Here is a 16,795-nt window from a genome sequence, read left to right on the forward strand (position 1 = left end):
AATGGAATCTCCTGGTGTGCAGGTTGTGAAGACCATGGGAAAAGCATAGTATCTGGGCTGGATAGCTCCGTCCCTCAAGGCACAGTCCCTCATGACTTCCCTTGGCTAGGGGAGGGAGTTCCCCAACCCTTTGCACTTCCCAGGTGAGGCAACATCCCACCCTGCTTCTGCTCATCCTCTGTGGGCTGCATCCACTGTCTAATCAGTCCCTATGAGATGAGCCTTGTACCTCAGTTGGAAATGCAGAAATCACCTGCCTTCTGTGTAGATCTCACTGGGAGCTGCAGACTGGAGCTGTTCCTATTCAGCCATCTTTCTCAGGTCATAATCATAGATTTTTAGTTAATCCCAGCAACGCGGATTAGTAAACAGCATATTTCCAAGTGATTTTTTTTTTATTTTAAGGTCAAACCTACAAAATATTATAGTGTTATCACCACTTAAAATTATTACTTGTGATACTATGTTTGTCTCTATTCACATTTTATTTGTAGAAAGAATTATAATTTGTAGGTAATAATAGTTATTTGAAATGTATTACATATCCTTTTACTTTTAAGAAGAGGTGACTTGCTTATCTAGGTATACAATTATTTTGAGGATAGTAAATGTCATGAATAGCAGATTTATCATGTTGCTTTCCTAGGTGAAGACCCTGAAACAAGGAGAATGAGAACAGTTAAAAACATAGCAGATTTGAGGCAGAATTTAGAAGAGACTATGTCCAGTCTTCGTGGGACTCAGATAAGCCACAGGTTTTTTTCCATTTTGCATATATTTGAGCCAATAAAGAAAAAATAATTACAAACAAACATTTAACTTTTCTTATAATGACAGAGATGGTATTTCAGTTTCCCCTTACTATTTTCTCCCTTGTTTTATATCAGATTGATTGGTAATTATCCTTAAACTGAGAATTCACAGTATATAACTATTTATCTTTTATCTCTATCTCTATCTGCTATCTATGTCTTTTTCAGTATAATTTCCAGTACTGCAACTACCACCACCACTGTTAAGTGGATTTGTAATACCTGTCCTAGAAAACAGTGGCACAAGTTGCACTTGAAATGCATCTGGGCAGGGTGGTAGACAGACATTCAAACATAATTGTAGTTAACTTTCAGAATAGGTCTGGGAAGGTTACAGTGAGTTAAGGATTTGTTGAAAATGTAAAACAATATGTTGTTTTACCCAAGGTGTACTGATGGCCTTTCTTTTGAAAACAAACAAAAAGCTATAAAATGTATGCCCCTTTCCACAGTTTGACCTCAAAATTAACATAGAGTTTAGCTTTCAGGAAGATGACGTGTTTATAAGAGATGACCCTCAACTCTAGCCTTTTCTATCTTTGTGCATTCTAGGTTATGGCCCTAAGTGAACCAGAGTATAGTTATTTCTCCATTTTATTTGACAGCACCCTGGAGACAACATTTGACAGCACTGTGACAACAGAAGTGAATGGAAGGACCATACCCAACTTGACAAGTCGACCCACCCCCATGACCTGGAGGTTGGGCCAGGCATGTCCGCGACTTCAGGCGGGAGATGCTCCCTCCCTGGGTGCTGGCTATCCTCGCAGTGGTACCAGTCGATTCATCCACACAGACCCCTCGAGGTTCATGTATACCACGCCTCTCCGTCGAGCTGCTGTCTCTAGGCTGGGAAACATGTCACAGATTGACATGAGTGAGAAAGCAAGCAGTGACCTGGACATGTCTTCTGAAGTCGATGTGGGTGGATATATGAGTGATGGTGATATCCTTGGGAAAAGTCTCAGGACTGATGACATCAACAGTGGGTAAGTGGCCCTGTTCTCCATCAGCATTGTGTGAAGAGGGGAGGTGGTCTACTAGAATGCATTCACTATAAACAAATGTGTAAGTTTGCCCAGAAAGTCATGAGAAAATATGAGATATCTGAGGTTATTGAGAGTGTTGAAGGGCCCTTCCTCTGTTCATTCATGGAGAGTAAAGAATCCAAGATTTCTATAAATTCATTATAAGCCACTAAGTTTTTCTGTTGTTGAGAGAAACACGTGTGGCTTCTGTTTTTCAGAGTGATTTTCACATGCTTCTTAAGTAACAGATTTTGTGGTGAAGGACGTGGGAAGGAGACAGGAGGAGTTTTGCTGATTTGCTTGATTTTTTTTCTTTTTTAGCTTGTTAGAAGCTGCCTGTAACTGCTTTGAGAAACAAATATTTTCTTACTGTCTTCAATTATGCATCCCCAATTTAACTTGAGGGAAAAATCACTTTGGAGTTGAAAGTTTCACTCTATTCATTTTCTTTTGATGGTATCAGATTTCAATACATCTCAGACCCTGTTTTTCTTCTGTGTCCTATTACATTCCAAAACATGTTGTGATTGTAAAACTCTTATCGTATATTAACAATTTGGGATATTTGGCATAATCAGAGAATAGGCCCAAAGGGAGGCAATAGGATATTCTGTTAATAATTATAATTGCCATTTTTAGCATTTCCTGTTATGTACTATGCTCTTGTTAAGTGCTTTGAAGATATTATTTTACTCTTCTTTCCCACCACCAGCAATGCTTATGAGGTAGATGTTTTTATACACGTTCTGTGGATAAGGAAACTGAGTCTAATTGGCCCCTGCTCGGACCTAACGCTAGGGAAATGGCAGACCTGCATTAGAACTCAGCTATGTCTGACTTCAAACACAGGCTCAGTAATATGTGGAAAAGCTTCCCAATTAACTTTGTCTATAAACTTTGTGTGAGTCTGGATTTTGACCTACTCTTTGTCGTTATGCATCTGAGAGGACCCATGAAGGAAATAATTCTATATAAGTGACCCTTCCTGACTTCATTCATGAAAAGCTGATGTTTGAATGGTGACATGACCTAAAAAAGAGTACAAAATAGCTTTTGATTAGATTTATAGCTTTGCTCTGATATCCTGATACCTACTAGTCCATTCCTGGTATCCACCCTACCTGACTTTCTAAAAATTTAGAATTATAGAGTCTAATTATGATTAATTAAGATAGGTTGTTGTTCAGTTGCCACTGGATTCAGAGCGCCTAGTTTGAATCTCTCCCATTCACTATCTGTGGACCCCATGGGAACCTAACGTATCCAAATTACTTTTTGTCATCTAGAATAAGGATAAAATTGTACCATCTTCATGAAGTTGTTAGGATCATCCACAAATTTTAGTTTGCACAATGCTTGACATGATACAAGCACTCAATAAATTTATCATCTTCCTCTTTATCATCACTATTACATTTATTATCATTAATAACCATACCAATTTTTGGTTGTTGTTAGTTATAATTATCATTTTTGTATGTATTTAACATAGCCTAGGAGGCAATGCCCAGTTCAGAAAACATAATGGCAAAGCAAGAGTGTCTAAGGCACACTCTTTCTCCGATCTCTCTCTTCTTTCTTCTCCATTTTTCCACTCTATCCCCTCTTCTCTTTTTTTTCTCAATCTCCTTAAATGTGGACGTATGTGTGAATTCAATTTTATATTCACTATTCAAATATATTTGTATGGCTAATTATATACATAAGTATACCCATATAATATATATAAAGATATATATACAAAGGCTGGGCACGGTGGCTCATGCCTGTAATCCCAGCACTTTGGGAAGCCAAGGCAGATGGATCACCTGAGGTCAGGAGTTCAAGACCAGCCTGTCCAACATGGCAAAAACCCACCTCTACTAAAAAAGTTAGCCAGGCATGGTGGCGTTTGCCTGTATTCCCAGCTACTTGGGAGGCTGAGGCAGGAGAACCACCTGAAACCAGGAGGCAGAAGTTGCAGTGAGCTGAGATTGCACCACTGCACCACTCCAGCCTGGGTGACAGAGTGAAACTCTGTCTAAAAATATATATATATATATTATATAAATATGTATGTATGTATGTATGTATACGTGTGTGTACGTATGTGTATGTATGTGTATGTATGTATATATACCTATGTGTACTCAGTATCATTATTCATGATACTTCTCTTCTATGAAGTCACCACAAACACTGCATTAGTGAATACTGAACTATTGCCCCAGTAGAGATATAGGTTTTGGTTCCTGTGAGCATTTGGCCACAATATTTTTGTCAACTGATCAATACATAAACTTGCTTTAAGTGTGTCTCTCTTTGAAGACACCTTATTTAATACATACTATTGATTCATTCACATGGAACTCACAGCCAACAGCACTATAACTCAGGCCGGAATGAAGCTTATCTAGTGCATATTTTCTCTGTGAGACGCATTGAAGACTTCTTGCAATTAGGAACATAATATGATACTTCAGCACCAAGTTTGGGGACCATTTTAAACAGCACAATTCTCAGCATAAAAACACAAAAAATGTGGAAAACGTGGCACTAAATAGGCCATAGAAGAACATTTGTTGTGATATTAGAGCTGATACAAGAAGGCAGAGTATCACTTTGTTTAGCCTTAGCTGGAAACGTCTGAGACTCATTTTTTTTCACTGTTCTGTTCATATCCATGAATGGCTGTGAAAGTGCTATGAGTTTAGATTTTGTGGCTACATATAAATTTTAGCAAGTAGGCAACTTCACGAATATAGAATTTGTGAATAATGATGATTGACTATATATACTCACACTCATGTAGAATGTTTATCTGGAGAGTGACAGCATATCTTGGGAGCAGTTTGAATAAGAAATCAAGGGACATCTACAATGCAATATGTTGGGAATTTCAAAAGGCTTATAGGGATAAAAATTGAGCTAAGAGTTCAGAATGAGGAGAAAGTACTAAACCCTCACATGAAATAGAAAGGAGTGAATAAGAAAAAGAAACATTTTAGTTCTTTTTTCTGATTTAAAAGCTATAGACAAAGGAGATGTATTTAAAATACATATATAAGAAAAGTACAAACATAGAAGGTATAAATTATTCAGTAAGCTTGCATAATATGTGCTTTTCAGAATCAAAGGGACAGTGGATTAGATGATATTGATGATTTTTCTCTTAACTGAGAGTCATGGAACATGAATATTTAAAGGTAATGTTTTAGAGATAGGCACTATTTTGACAGACCTTAACATCATTATGCTAAGAAGTTTAAACTACACTATAAGCTATGTAAAATACTGTATCTTAGAGATTACTAAATAGTCATAGAACATGGCGTGAGGATGGTGATGGCTTTTGAAGGCCACTTTATGGGAAATATGCAAAGCGAATTCAGGGGAGAAACTCGGGGGTTCAATTTAAGGAACTAGTGCAAGAGCTCTGGCTCAAGCTTATAAGATTAGAAATATGGTAGTGGCATTTGTAGGGATAAAATTAGGAAAATAATTGATATGGGAAGCACTGCAAAGGAAAAGTTTATAGAACCAGAGATGGACTACCCATGAGGGCATAAGGCAGACAAGAATTAAGATACCTATATCATAAGCACAGGAGATGGAAAATTATACCATTAGAGAAAATCGGCAGAGAGAGAAAGAGAGAGAGCGAGACAGAGAGGATTTTTTAATGAGAAAGCAGGGAGAGAGATGATGAATTTAGAAATAGAGATCTAGAGCTGGAGACAGTGGGATATGAAGATTGTTTGTCCAGGATAGAGATCTATTGTATTTCATCTCAATAAAAGAGAGCCAGAATTGTGGGAGGCATTAAGGCTCCTGGGAAAAGAATATGGAAAGAACAGGGATCATAAACTGAATTATGTATATATGTATGTATACATGTATATGTCTATTAAAAATATTTGTCGAGTTCGTCCTATGTGTCAAGCAACATTTCAGGCACTGTGCATTCAGTGAATAATATAGACATAGTACGTGCCCATGTGTGACTCACTCACATGATGGTGTTTTCATATTTTTGTAGCAGTCCAGTTATTCAGTAAATTAATTGTAATATGCACACATATGTGTATATATACATATATACACACAGAGAAGTATTCTTTTTTATTTTATTATTATTATACTTTAAGTTTTAGGGTACATGTGCACAATGTGCAGGTTAGTTACATATGTATACATGTGCCATGCTGGTGTACTGTACCCATTAACTCGTCATTTAGCATTAGGTATATCTCCTAATGCTATCCCTCCCCACTCCCCCCACCCCACAACAGTCCCCAGAGTGTGTTGTTCCTCTTCCTGTGTCCATGTGTTCTCATTGTTCAATTCCCACCTATGAGTGAGAACATGCGGTGTTTGGTTTTTTGTTCTTGTGATAGTTTACTGAGAATGATGATTTCCAATTTCATCCATGTCCCTACAAAGGACATGAAGTCATCATTTTTTATGGCTGCATAGCATTCCATGGTGTATATGTGCCACATTTTCTTAATCCAGTCTATCATTGTTGGACATTGGGGTTGGTTCCAAGTCTTTGCTATTGTGAATAGTGCCACAATAAACATACGTGTGCATGTGTCTTTATAGCAGCATGATTTATAGTCCTTTGGGTATATACCCAGTAATGGGATGGCTGGGTCTCTTAAATAAGTAGTTGTTTTAAATGTTTTTTAACAAATGAATTCTGCATATAATAATATATGTTACAGGCATATTGTACTCAGGAGCATTTTATATTTTGCAAGAATACATGCAATATATGCAAAAATGCATGCATAATATGTTAACTATGTTAGTTAACATTAATTTCTAAAACAGAGAAATCTCAAAATCTCAGTAACTTTACACAAAGAAGCTAATTTGTTCTTCACATAATACCCTCGCTGATGTTTCTGATATTCACTTGGGGAATGCACTCCATGTAGTCGTTCAGAGAATAAGATGGATGGTAATTCTGTTGTTACCCAGCCAGATTTCCAGTGTTACCCTAGGCATTGATATTCAACAGGCAAACGGCAAAAGAGGGGAAGAATCGGGGTGTGAGAAGATTTTGTGTGTATCACGCCTGGAAGTCATGCATATGAGTTCTGCCTACATTCATTTGTCTAGAACAGCCGCATGACCACATCTGACTGTAAAAGAGACTAGGTTGTATGGTTCTGCTGTGTGCCCAGGAGGAGAGGGAAATTGGTTTGATGATGTCTGGCTAGTCTCTGCTGAACTCACTAATTTTTAAAAAAATGCTGTTGTAGACTTTGTCCTTCTTATTTGTTTCTGCTTCATTTAAAACATGATTCAGACTTCTTGTTTCCTCTATTTTTGTTCCCTAACATCTTTCAAAAAAGTCTTGGATAGTCTCACAAATGAGTCCATTTAAATATGCATTGAAGGTCTACATGTCTTACGTTGACAAGTAAAAATACCCCAAATCCTACATAAAACTTCCCCTGTTTACTCACATACATTTGTTCTTTCCTATGTTAGAGTACAAGACACTGAAATTTAAGTCATGACTCAGTTCTCTTACCTGTGCGGAAGATGCTAAGATCTGATCAGCAGATGATGGGGCTGGTCTCAGCTCAAGGGTGATTGTGCAAGGATACCCAGGATGTGCTGGACTTATTGCTCATCAGCTTATGCAGTAAGCCCTTGCTGGCCTACGTAGGAGGCAGCCCCAAAATCTCAGCCTAGAATTAAAACGTGAGAAGACAAGAGGGCTGGAGATATCCTAGAAAAAGTTTAATTTGATGGTGTTTCTTTAAGAAAAGGGGGCTTAGAAGTATTTATGCTGGCCAGGTATGGTGGCTCATGCATGTAATCCCAGCACTTTGGGAGGCTGAGGCAGATGGATCACCTTAAGTCAGGAGTTCGAGACCAGCTTGGCCAACATGGTGAAACCTCATCTCTACTAAAAATACAAAAATTAGCTGGGTGTGGTGGTGCACACCAGTAATCCCAGCTACTTGGTAAGCTGAGGCAGGAGAATTGCTTGAACCCAGGAAGCAGAGGTTGCAGTGAGCTGAGATCTCACCACTACACCCCAGCCTGGGTAACAGAGTGAGACTCTATCTCAAAAAAAAAAAAAAAAAAAAAAGTATTTATGCTACGAGTCATGAAAAAGTTGAATCATAAAGTTAATTCTCTTTTCAAAATGTTTAAAAATATGTTTTAAAGATTAAAGGAACAAAAGGCTCAATAAGGTAGTAATGAATGAAGATGTTTAATTTAGGATTTTCTCATGTAACCACGAAGAATGTCAAGAAGTCATTTAAATGGGAATAAAGTTTCATTTTTTCCATGTACTCTAGGTGTAACTTGGAAAGTTAGTTAATCAGCATTCTGAGAATTCAAAATTTCTTGAAGCATGTGAAGGCTTATCTCTTTCTCCTCTTTTTGAATTTACTTTAAACACTGGGGGATATGAATCTGTCAGTAATTAGGAATTAATCAGAGAAAGGCCTCTTACTCATAATGAACCTCTTTGAAAAGTCTCTATTTACGAAGTTAAAAACACCCTGGAAAACTGGGATATAAGTTACATATTTTAATTGAGTGGAAATTGAAGTTATCTTCAGGTGTCACAGTAATAAATAGTTGGGCCAAGAATATAACCTAAAATTCTACTTTAAGTCACGTGACCAAACACAAACTAATCTAAGAATTCTGTGGAGTAAAAATTAAAAATAAGGCACAGGAGTGAGGGGTAGATATACTTTAATCCTGCTTCTGCCTTGATCCTCCCTCAATTCTCATTTAGTAAACTTTGTGATGACTGAAGTATGCATAACCGTGTGCGAAAGGTCAGAGTTACTTGAGTTGTGACAAAAAGATCCATCTTTTGCACCAGAGATTCCTAATCTTAATGCTTCCTCTAATTTCATATTCAAGATATGAGCTATTTTAGTGACTCTAGAAACTCTAATGCATGAAATAGCTAGTATTTTTAAAGATAGTCAGTATTTATATATTACTTACAATGTGCTAGACAATGCTGTATGCATGTTATATATATATTAACTCGTTGGTAGCTCACCATCACTGCAAGAAGTGGGCATATCATTGCTGTCTCCATTTTACAGATGAAGCAATTTAAACATAGCTTGTTTAAGTGACTTACCTGAGCCCACACAGCTAGTAAGTAGCAGCACTGTAGTTGGACCTAAGCGGTCTGGCTCCAGTCTACACTCAACCATCCTTACACACTGACCTTAGGAAACTGTCTGCATGTCTACATGTAAGGGTTTCTCTCCTAGGTGCCTGATTTTTTTCCAAACAATCATTTAAAAAAAGATTCACAGCAATCATTTGTTATCAGCATGGATTTTGTAGCTAGCACATTTAATGTAAGGGGCATTTTTTAATGTTATCTATGCCACTCTAAAGGAAGATGCTGAACTGGAGTTTGTTTAAGGGAGTGGTGAGGATCACTTTAGATTCTCTGTGTGTGCATGCAATTACAAATTAGCTAATTGTGACAGACAGCAGCTGATATGAGATATTAAATATAAAAACATAGAATTCTAGGAAGATGGCTATATTAGTGTGTTCTCACTCTGCTAATAAAGACATATTTGAGACTGGGTGATTTATAAAGGAAAGAGGTTTAATTGACTCACAGTTTCACATGGCTGGGGAGGCTTCACAATCATAGTGGAAAAGCAAGGGACATATTACATGGCACACCGCAGGCAAGAGAGCTTGTGCAAGGGAACTCTCATTTATAAAACCATCAGATCTCGTGAGACTTACTACCATGAGAACAATATGGGGAAAACTACCCCCATTATTCAGTTATCTCTATCTGGCCCCTCCCTTGACACATGGGGATTATTACAATTCAGGGTGAGATTTGGGTGGGGACACAGCTAATTGTGACAGTGCAGTGACAGCAGCTGATATGAGATATTAAATATAAAAACATAGAATTCTAGGAAGATGGCAGATATGGTGGAAGTTTAGGTTTTGATCCATTACTCCTATGACCTCTTCAAAAACAGTATTTCAAAAATGAAATTTTCTTTCTTTTAATTTCTTAAGAGTTATATTATCTGCAAGCCTATTCATAATATTAATAACAAAAGAGAAAAATAGGTTCTATGATAGGCTAGTTACTTGTTGCAGTAACTACTACTAGGAAATATTGATACAAATACTAGGAAATACTGATTTCCTAGTAAACTTGAAAAAATATTTTAATTATCCCTGGTGAGTAGAATGTTTATACAGAAAAAAAAACAAGATAATAGAATATATTTGAGTAATTATTGAAAATTGTGGACACTGTTTATTAAGTTAAATTGTACAGTTGAGTTGATTTAATTTTCTGTGGATTAATTAGACATTTCTTTTCAGGTACATGACAGATGGAGGACTTAACCTATATACTAGAAGTCTGAACCGAATACCAGACACAGCAACTTCCCGGGACGTCATCCAGAGAGGGGTTCACGATGTGACAGTGGATGCAGACAGGTAATGCTATCAGCATATATGATGGCGAGGCATGCATGAAGCAATTTTATAAATAAGAAAATAAGAGAAAACTCCTATTAAACAGTGTAAATCAAAGGACTTTTTATTTTGATAAATTATTTTATTTTGATAAATAATTATTTAGGGTTTTTTGTTTGTTTGTTTTCGGTTTTTTTTTTGTGTGTGAGACAGTCTTGCTCTGTCACCAGGCTGGAGTGCAATGGTGCAATCTCAGCTCACTGCAACCTCTGTCTCCCGGGTTCAAGTGATTCTCCTGCCTCAGCCTCCTGAGTAGCTGGGACTCCAGGCACGCACCACCATGCCCAGCTAATTTTTGTATTTTTAGTAGAGATGGAGTTTTACCATGTTGGTCAGGATGGTCTCCATCTCTTGACCTTGTGATCCACCCGCCTCGGCCTCCCAAAGTGCTGGGATTACAGGCATGAGCCACTGTGCCCGGCCTATTTGGGGATATTTTTAAAACTTAGATGATTTTCTTTACAAGGCCATTTTAGCTCTGTAATACCGAAAATAAATGTGTGGCTGGGGAGATTTTTTTTTTTAAATTTCAGGTAACATAGTTGCAAATGTTAATATCTATAAAAGCAAAATTATAAACATAGACTTATTTTCCTTGTTAGAAAGAAACTCTGGTTAATAAATTTCATTCAGTTCAGATATCCTCAGATTTACCTGGAAGCTAATGATATAAATATTAAAATATATTTCAAATCATCTAGTATAATAAGCTTGATGCTTTTCTTGAAGGTGTTGTAAACAGAAAAACTCTTACTTTAGGCTTATTTTTGCTTCTTTATTGCCTCAAATTTCTTAAAGACGTGTGTGTGTGTGTGTGTGTGTGTTATGAACTAATTGTTTTGCTGGAAATTGCTCTGCTGATTTATCAGAATCATCACTGTTTAAGAACATTGCTTTGGTAAGATAATGTTATAATATACATTCTGGCCTGATTTTGCTCCCTCTTCACTCAGAATTTTGACTTTGTTGAGCAGGAAGGGATTGCATGTTTTCAGAATTATTATATCTAAATACCTAGAGTGGTTGTTTAATTCAGCATTTATGAGAAGACAAAAGGTTAAGGTGCAATGTACTCACATTCTGAAATAGGAACTGTATACAATTCATTGTGCATTTTCGTACAGTCAACTCCAAAGGCTAGATCCCCAGGGAATTCTAATGTTAGTCTTCAGTTTCTCCTTACCCACAGGCTGTTGATATCCTGACTCATAGTGGTTAGAACAGTCTCAGCTCCCACCCTGTCTGTATCCTACTCTCCTAGCCTATATACTTGTGTGTGTGGGTGTGGGTGTGGGTGTGGGTGTGAAGCATGTGTGTGTGTGAAGCATCTCCCCACCTGTAATGTAAGTCCATGAGTGCAGAATTTTTGTCATATTCTTTACGTGTTGAGTTTTAACAAATGTTTGTGGAGTGAATGAACAAATTAATGAATATAGGCTATTTATTATTTAGGCAATATAGTCACATAGGCTGGCAATCGCATCTAATTAAATAGAGTGGCAAATGAGCTCTGGAAAGGACCAAGGTACTACAAGGATGTTATGAAAGAGAAAAATGAGTTATGTGAAAAATAGGAGAGAGTGATAAGAGGGAAAGAATCCCAAAGTGTGGGCCACGTTTTGAAACTAATGACCTATTATTCTATTATTGTTAGCTGAAAGTAGAAAACGTCATGGGAGGGAATATCTGCTAGTTTTTGGTAAAGGAGGTTGTGATGGCAGAACCAAGAAATGAACACAAGGTGACTTTGGTTTGGGGACAGTCGGATAATCAACTCTCCTTGCTCCATCAGGGCCCCAGATTGGGCTCTGGCAGAGGAACTCAGAACAACATAAAGACCTAGATAGGTATCTAATAAATTGGGACCTGTGAAAACAGTGCCTCTTAAAGTGTGGTACCTGGACCAGTAGCAGCAGCAGCAGCCACTGAAACTTCATAGAAAGAAAGATTCTCAGCTTCATCCAAGACTTACTGAATTCGAATATCTCAAGGTAAGGCCTGGTAATCTGAGCTTTAACTAGCCCTCAAGGTGATTCTTAAGTTCAAGCATCACTATATTAAGTTGAACAAATAGATGCCAGGCCTACAAACACATGTACACCTAGCATAAATATTTAAACATTAAAAATGACATTTCATAGTTCTTATTTATCCTATTAGCTGTGTTCTGTCAAGATAATGAGAATAATGATATGTTAGAATACACTGATGGCACTAATTTTTAAATTAGATCAAATAATGACTTGTTATACCTGAAATAAATTGGTCCAGTTTGGTAGATGCAGTTTTTGAGAATTATATAAGTGGTTTTTAAAAGAATAATTTTAACATGAACTGCTTTCATAAATTAAATTGCAATAAGGTCATAGTATAAATCCTCCTATTAGCAGAGATAGAAGGTTTTTAAAAACATTACAGATAAGTCTGAAGGTCTTTTAAAATCTTATATTCAGGAAGTGACTCAGGATGTATATCATTTTAAAATACATGGTCTTAAATGTTGTAGTTTTATGACTCTCTCAGTTAATTTAAAATCCTTCTATGAAAAATTGTTTCAAAAAATTTTCTAAATTCTGTTATCCATTTCAAGTAGGATAGGCAAGAACAGATATAAGATATTACTTTTTTCGTGTTTACTAAAAAAAAATTACTGTAATTGAGATCATATAAAAACATGTTTCCTGTCTATTTGTCTTAACCTTTTAATTCTGGCACCTTAAATTTGACATAGTAGGAATTAGAAGACAATTGCAGAAAATGTCAACTGGGGAAATTTTATTCTACTAAAAACTATGTCCATACAACATAGCAAATCATATTTTAAAGGCCAAAAAGTCTTTCATAGCAATTTTTCAGATTATTTTCAAAGCATATCTTCTCTCTGCTCCTGCAGCATGCCATTGATTTTTCTGTTATACAGTCACATAAGTAATTACATGTTTACATGTCTATTTCACTCATAGAACACGAAACAGTTAAATGTAGAATAATAACTAATCCATCTTTTTATCACCAGTAGCTAGCATACTGTAGGAACTCAATAAATATATCAGATAAATTGTGGAAATAACCATATCAGCTTATAACATATAGAAATGTGAGTTTAAAAAGAAAACGATTATACATATCAAAAAGTTTTTATACCATTTTTTAAAAGACCTTTCAGATGTCATACAGTTTGGACTTTTCCAGTGTTTCTTGTGTCATGAGGCAATAGTAGATATTGTAAGTCAAAAATAGTTTTCTGGGGTTGTGTACATTTGAAAAAACTGAATATCATATCTGTTCTTAGAGAGTAATGATGGATATTAACATATCAAAGGTACAGAGAAGTCTTGAGGTTCAAAGTAACATCTGCTTAATTGTATTTAATTCAGTGCTCCATGAGCTTTTTCATCACTGATTCCTTCACTTTTTTCTCTTATGATAATAATTAACTTGTTCCTGTAGCATTTTAAGAAATGTTGATTTAGTTGAATGCCTTCACTTCGCCAATATAATAACAGAAACTCAGAAATATTTATTTACCCAGAATCATGCAGCTAATAGTACAAGGATTCAGGTCTTTTACTTCCTATTTTGTGGTTCCCAACTACTTTTGCCAAAGATCTTTTAAATAATATGAAACATATTAGTGATTGATTCATTATAGTAAATGGGTAAATAATAAGGCTTGCAATAGTTCACTGACAAGAAAGCTTAAAAGCCAAAAGAAAAAAAAATCCACAGCATTTTTTTTCTTAGTTATTCTTTCTAAAAGCTGTGTAAGTGCAAAAGCAGAGTCATGGCACAATGGCAGCCAGCCAGCTAGCTAGGATAGCAATGGACTTGAATTGTTTGTATTGTTATAGTGAAGGCTATAGTTTCCCTTTGATCAACTTCTGGTTAAAATGTGATGGACAATAGAGAACAACTGAATTCCTCTTACCAGCACATTAAAAAGGCCCCAAAGGAAAAATGAGGACTTTCAGCAGCCATCTGTAGTGTATTTTAAATATTTTATTGCTTAAAGATATGGCAGTTCATTTACTTTCCATATCAATCCAACACCAACCCCATTTCTGTATTTACTTGACTAAAAAAAAAATTACAGAATGGGTATAATCCTTGCAGATATGTTGGAGACTCTCCAGCAACTTCACAGATACATTTATAGCAGGCAGTTAAATATGTGGGTTTTATACATTGTGTTGGGCTATGTTTAAAAGGTACATTTTTGGGGACTGCAGGATGATTGTGGTTTTGACCTTTATTAACTCCTATTATTGTTCTTACTCTAGCGTCTATGCTAACAATCACAAATATTTTATAAACAAATATATGATTACTTCCTAAGTGCCTGTCATCATAATAGTACCTTGGGTAAAAATAAAATAAAACAGTATGGGTGAATGTTCCTCAGTTTAATGGTAAGAGAGAGTAATGTAAACAAAGGCCCCTCATAATAGATGTCTATACAACGTGCCTTAGAAGCACCAAAGAAAAACAGTTACTCCTACCTGGGAGTATAAAGGAAAGACTTCAAAACACAGTAGCATTTAAGCAGGGTCTTAAAGAAAGCATACAACTTTTTGACATCCAGCCTGGGAGAAATCAGAAGGAATGTGGGGAGTGAGAGCATAAAGTCATAGAAGAGTTTGGTGTGAGGAACCAGTAATGGGATTCTGAAGTGCACTGGGAATGTGGACAAGGAGGCAAGAGACAAAGGACCCGGGGGCCATACTAGGGTGTTTGGACCTATAGGTGATAAGGAGCTATTTTACTAAGTTTAATTAGTTTTATTTCACTTCAAGGCAAGAGCACATGCTATAATCATTGTATTTTAAAAGGAACTCTCATAGCAATGTAAGAATATTGAAGAGGGATGAGATAAAGACAGGTAGAGTGCTTAGAAAGTGACTAAAATAAATTAGATGAGCACCTAACTTAAAAATGGCAGTGGGGAAGGGGGCTGGGGACACCATCTATTTCTAGAGGAACTTGGGTTTTGTCTATGTGTATGATAATCCTTGGCTGTCATAACTAAATACCACAGACTGAGTGGCTTAAACAATAGACATTTAGTTTTTCACAGTTCTGGAGGCTAGAAGTTTATGATCAAGGTGTCAGCAAATTTGTTTTTTGATGAGAACTCTTCCTGACTTCCAGAGAGTGGGTTTCATGCTGTATTCTCACATGGCCTTTCCTCTGTGCTCCTGGAGAGATCTATCTATCTATCTGTCTGTCTGTCTGTCTCTCTGCCTGTCTATATAGAGGTCTTTGGTGTCCCTCTCTCTTCTTATAAGGACACCAGTGCTATTAGATTAGGATTCCACCCTTATGTATTAATTTAACCTCAATTACCTCTGTAAAAGTCCTGTTTCCAAATGCAGTCACATTGCAGGTTAACAATTTATATAAATTAGGGGATGGAGACATAATTCAATTCATAACCCTGTGTAACTCCCAGGTGGATATGTCCTGGGGATATAAGGTCAGTTACTATATATGTGCTGGATTAAACTATTAGTATGTATAATAATCATATATATAATCTAGATCGTATATACGAGTGTATACAAAATTAGCTCGTATACAAGCTCTAGATTGTATATATGCATATTTATATTGTAAATTGCTGCCTTTGGAAATACATAAATGTGGAAAAGAGAACCAGGGATTGCCAAACCATTTGTTTTTTTTTTTTTTTCAAGTGAAGCCAAGAGTCTGGACTCTAATGAGAAGTTTCCCAATTTTTAAGTATTAGAATTCTCCTAACAGATACGTAAGATCAATAGATACAGTTAAAGACAAAAAACTTTCTTCAGTGGGAGAAAAATCTAGAAATTCACAGACATAGTTATATAAAGCAGGAGAGAGTGAAGATTGCACTCATGGTCCTGTAACTGTCCTAGTTCCTTGAAGTTTCTCACCGAGATAGAGCTGGTGATGATACCACCTGTGCAGAGTGAAAATTCCACCAGTCATGAGAAGCCTGCCCAGCAGGTGAGGTAACTGTGGCAAAACTATCTGAGCTCTTTTTGGAGATTTTAGTGCAAGACAGCACGAATCTAAAGTCAGCTTCCCAGCCATAGCATTACTCAGTGGAGCTGGCCTCCTGCCTGCCTGAGGCTGATTATGACAGTAATGAATTAAATTTTGTTTAAACCACCCTGTGACTCTGCACTGTGCAGACTAGGAACATTTGTATCTCAGATGTACAGTAAGAAAACAAGCCCTGAGAATGAATTCTTAGCATTGAAAGAGTGAATAAAGGAAGAATAACCCTTGGAGAGACAGAGAAATCAGCTTTAACACAAAGATCAAAGGACAACCAGGGTTAGCTGATATTTTTTGAAATGGAGAGAAGAGGAAATATGCAATACTGTCCAATTCCATGGATAAGTGATGTTTGACAACTGGCAGCTAGTTTCTTATCAGTGGCTTTATCAAAGTTAGTTTCAATGA

The 16,795-nt window shown here is 36.5% G+C and overlaps 1 protein-coding gene across 2 annotated transcripts in view; it reads left to right on the plus strand.

The window, feature by feature from the left end:
• The window catches only part of NAV3 (neuron navigator 3), a 924,153-nt gene that overhangs the window by 755,510 nt on the left and 151,848 nt on the right, over positions 1-16,795 (plus strand). For both annotated transcript variants that reach the window (XM_054443382.2, XM_063646517.1), the window contains 3 exons: positions 647-755; positions 1,418-1,801; positions 10,190-10,309. In XM_054443382.2, the coding sequence (XP_054299357.1) occupies positions 647-755; positions 1,418-1,801; positions 10,190-10,309 (613 nt within the window). The remainder of the gene's footprint in view (positions 1-646; positions 756-1,417; positions 1,802-10,189; positions 10,310-16,795) is intronic.

This window comes from Pongo pygmaeus, chromosome 10, assembly GCF_028885625.2.
Source record: "Pongo pygmaeus isolate AG05252 chromosome 10, NHGRI_mPonPyg2-v2.0_pri, whole genome shotgun sequence".
NCBI classification, from domain to species: Eukaryota; Metazoa; Chordata; class Mammalia; order Primates; family Hominidae; genus Pongo; species Pongo pygmaeus.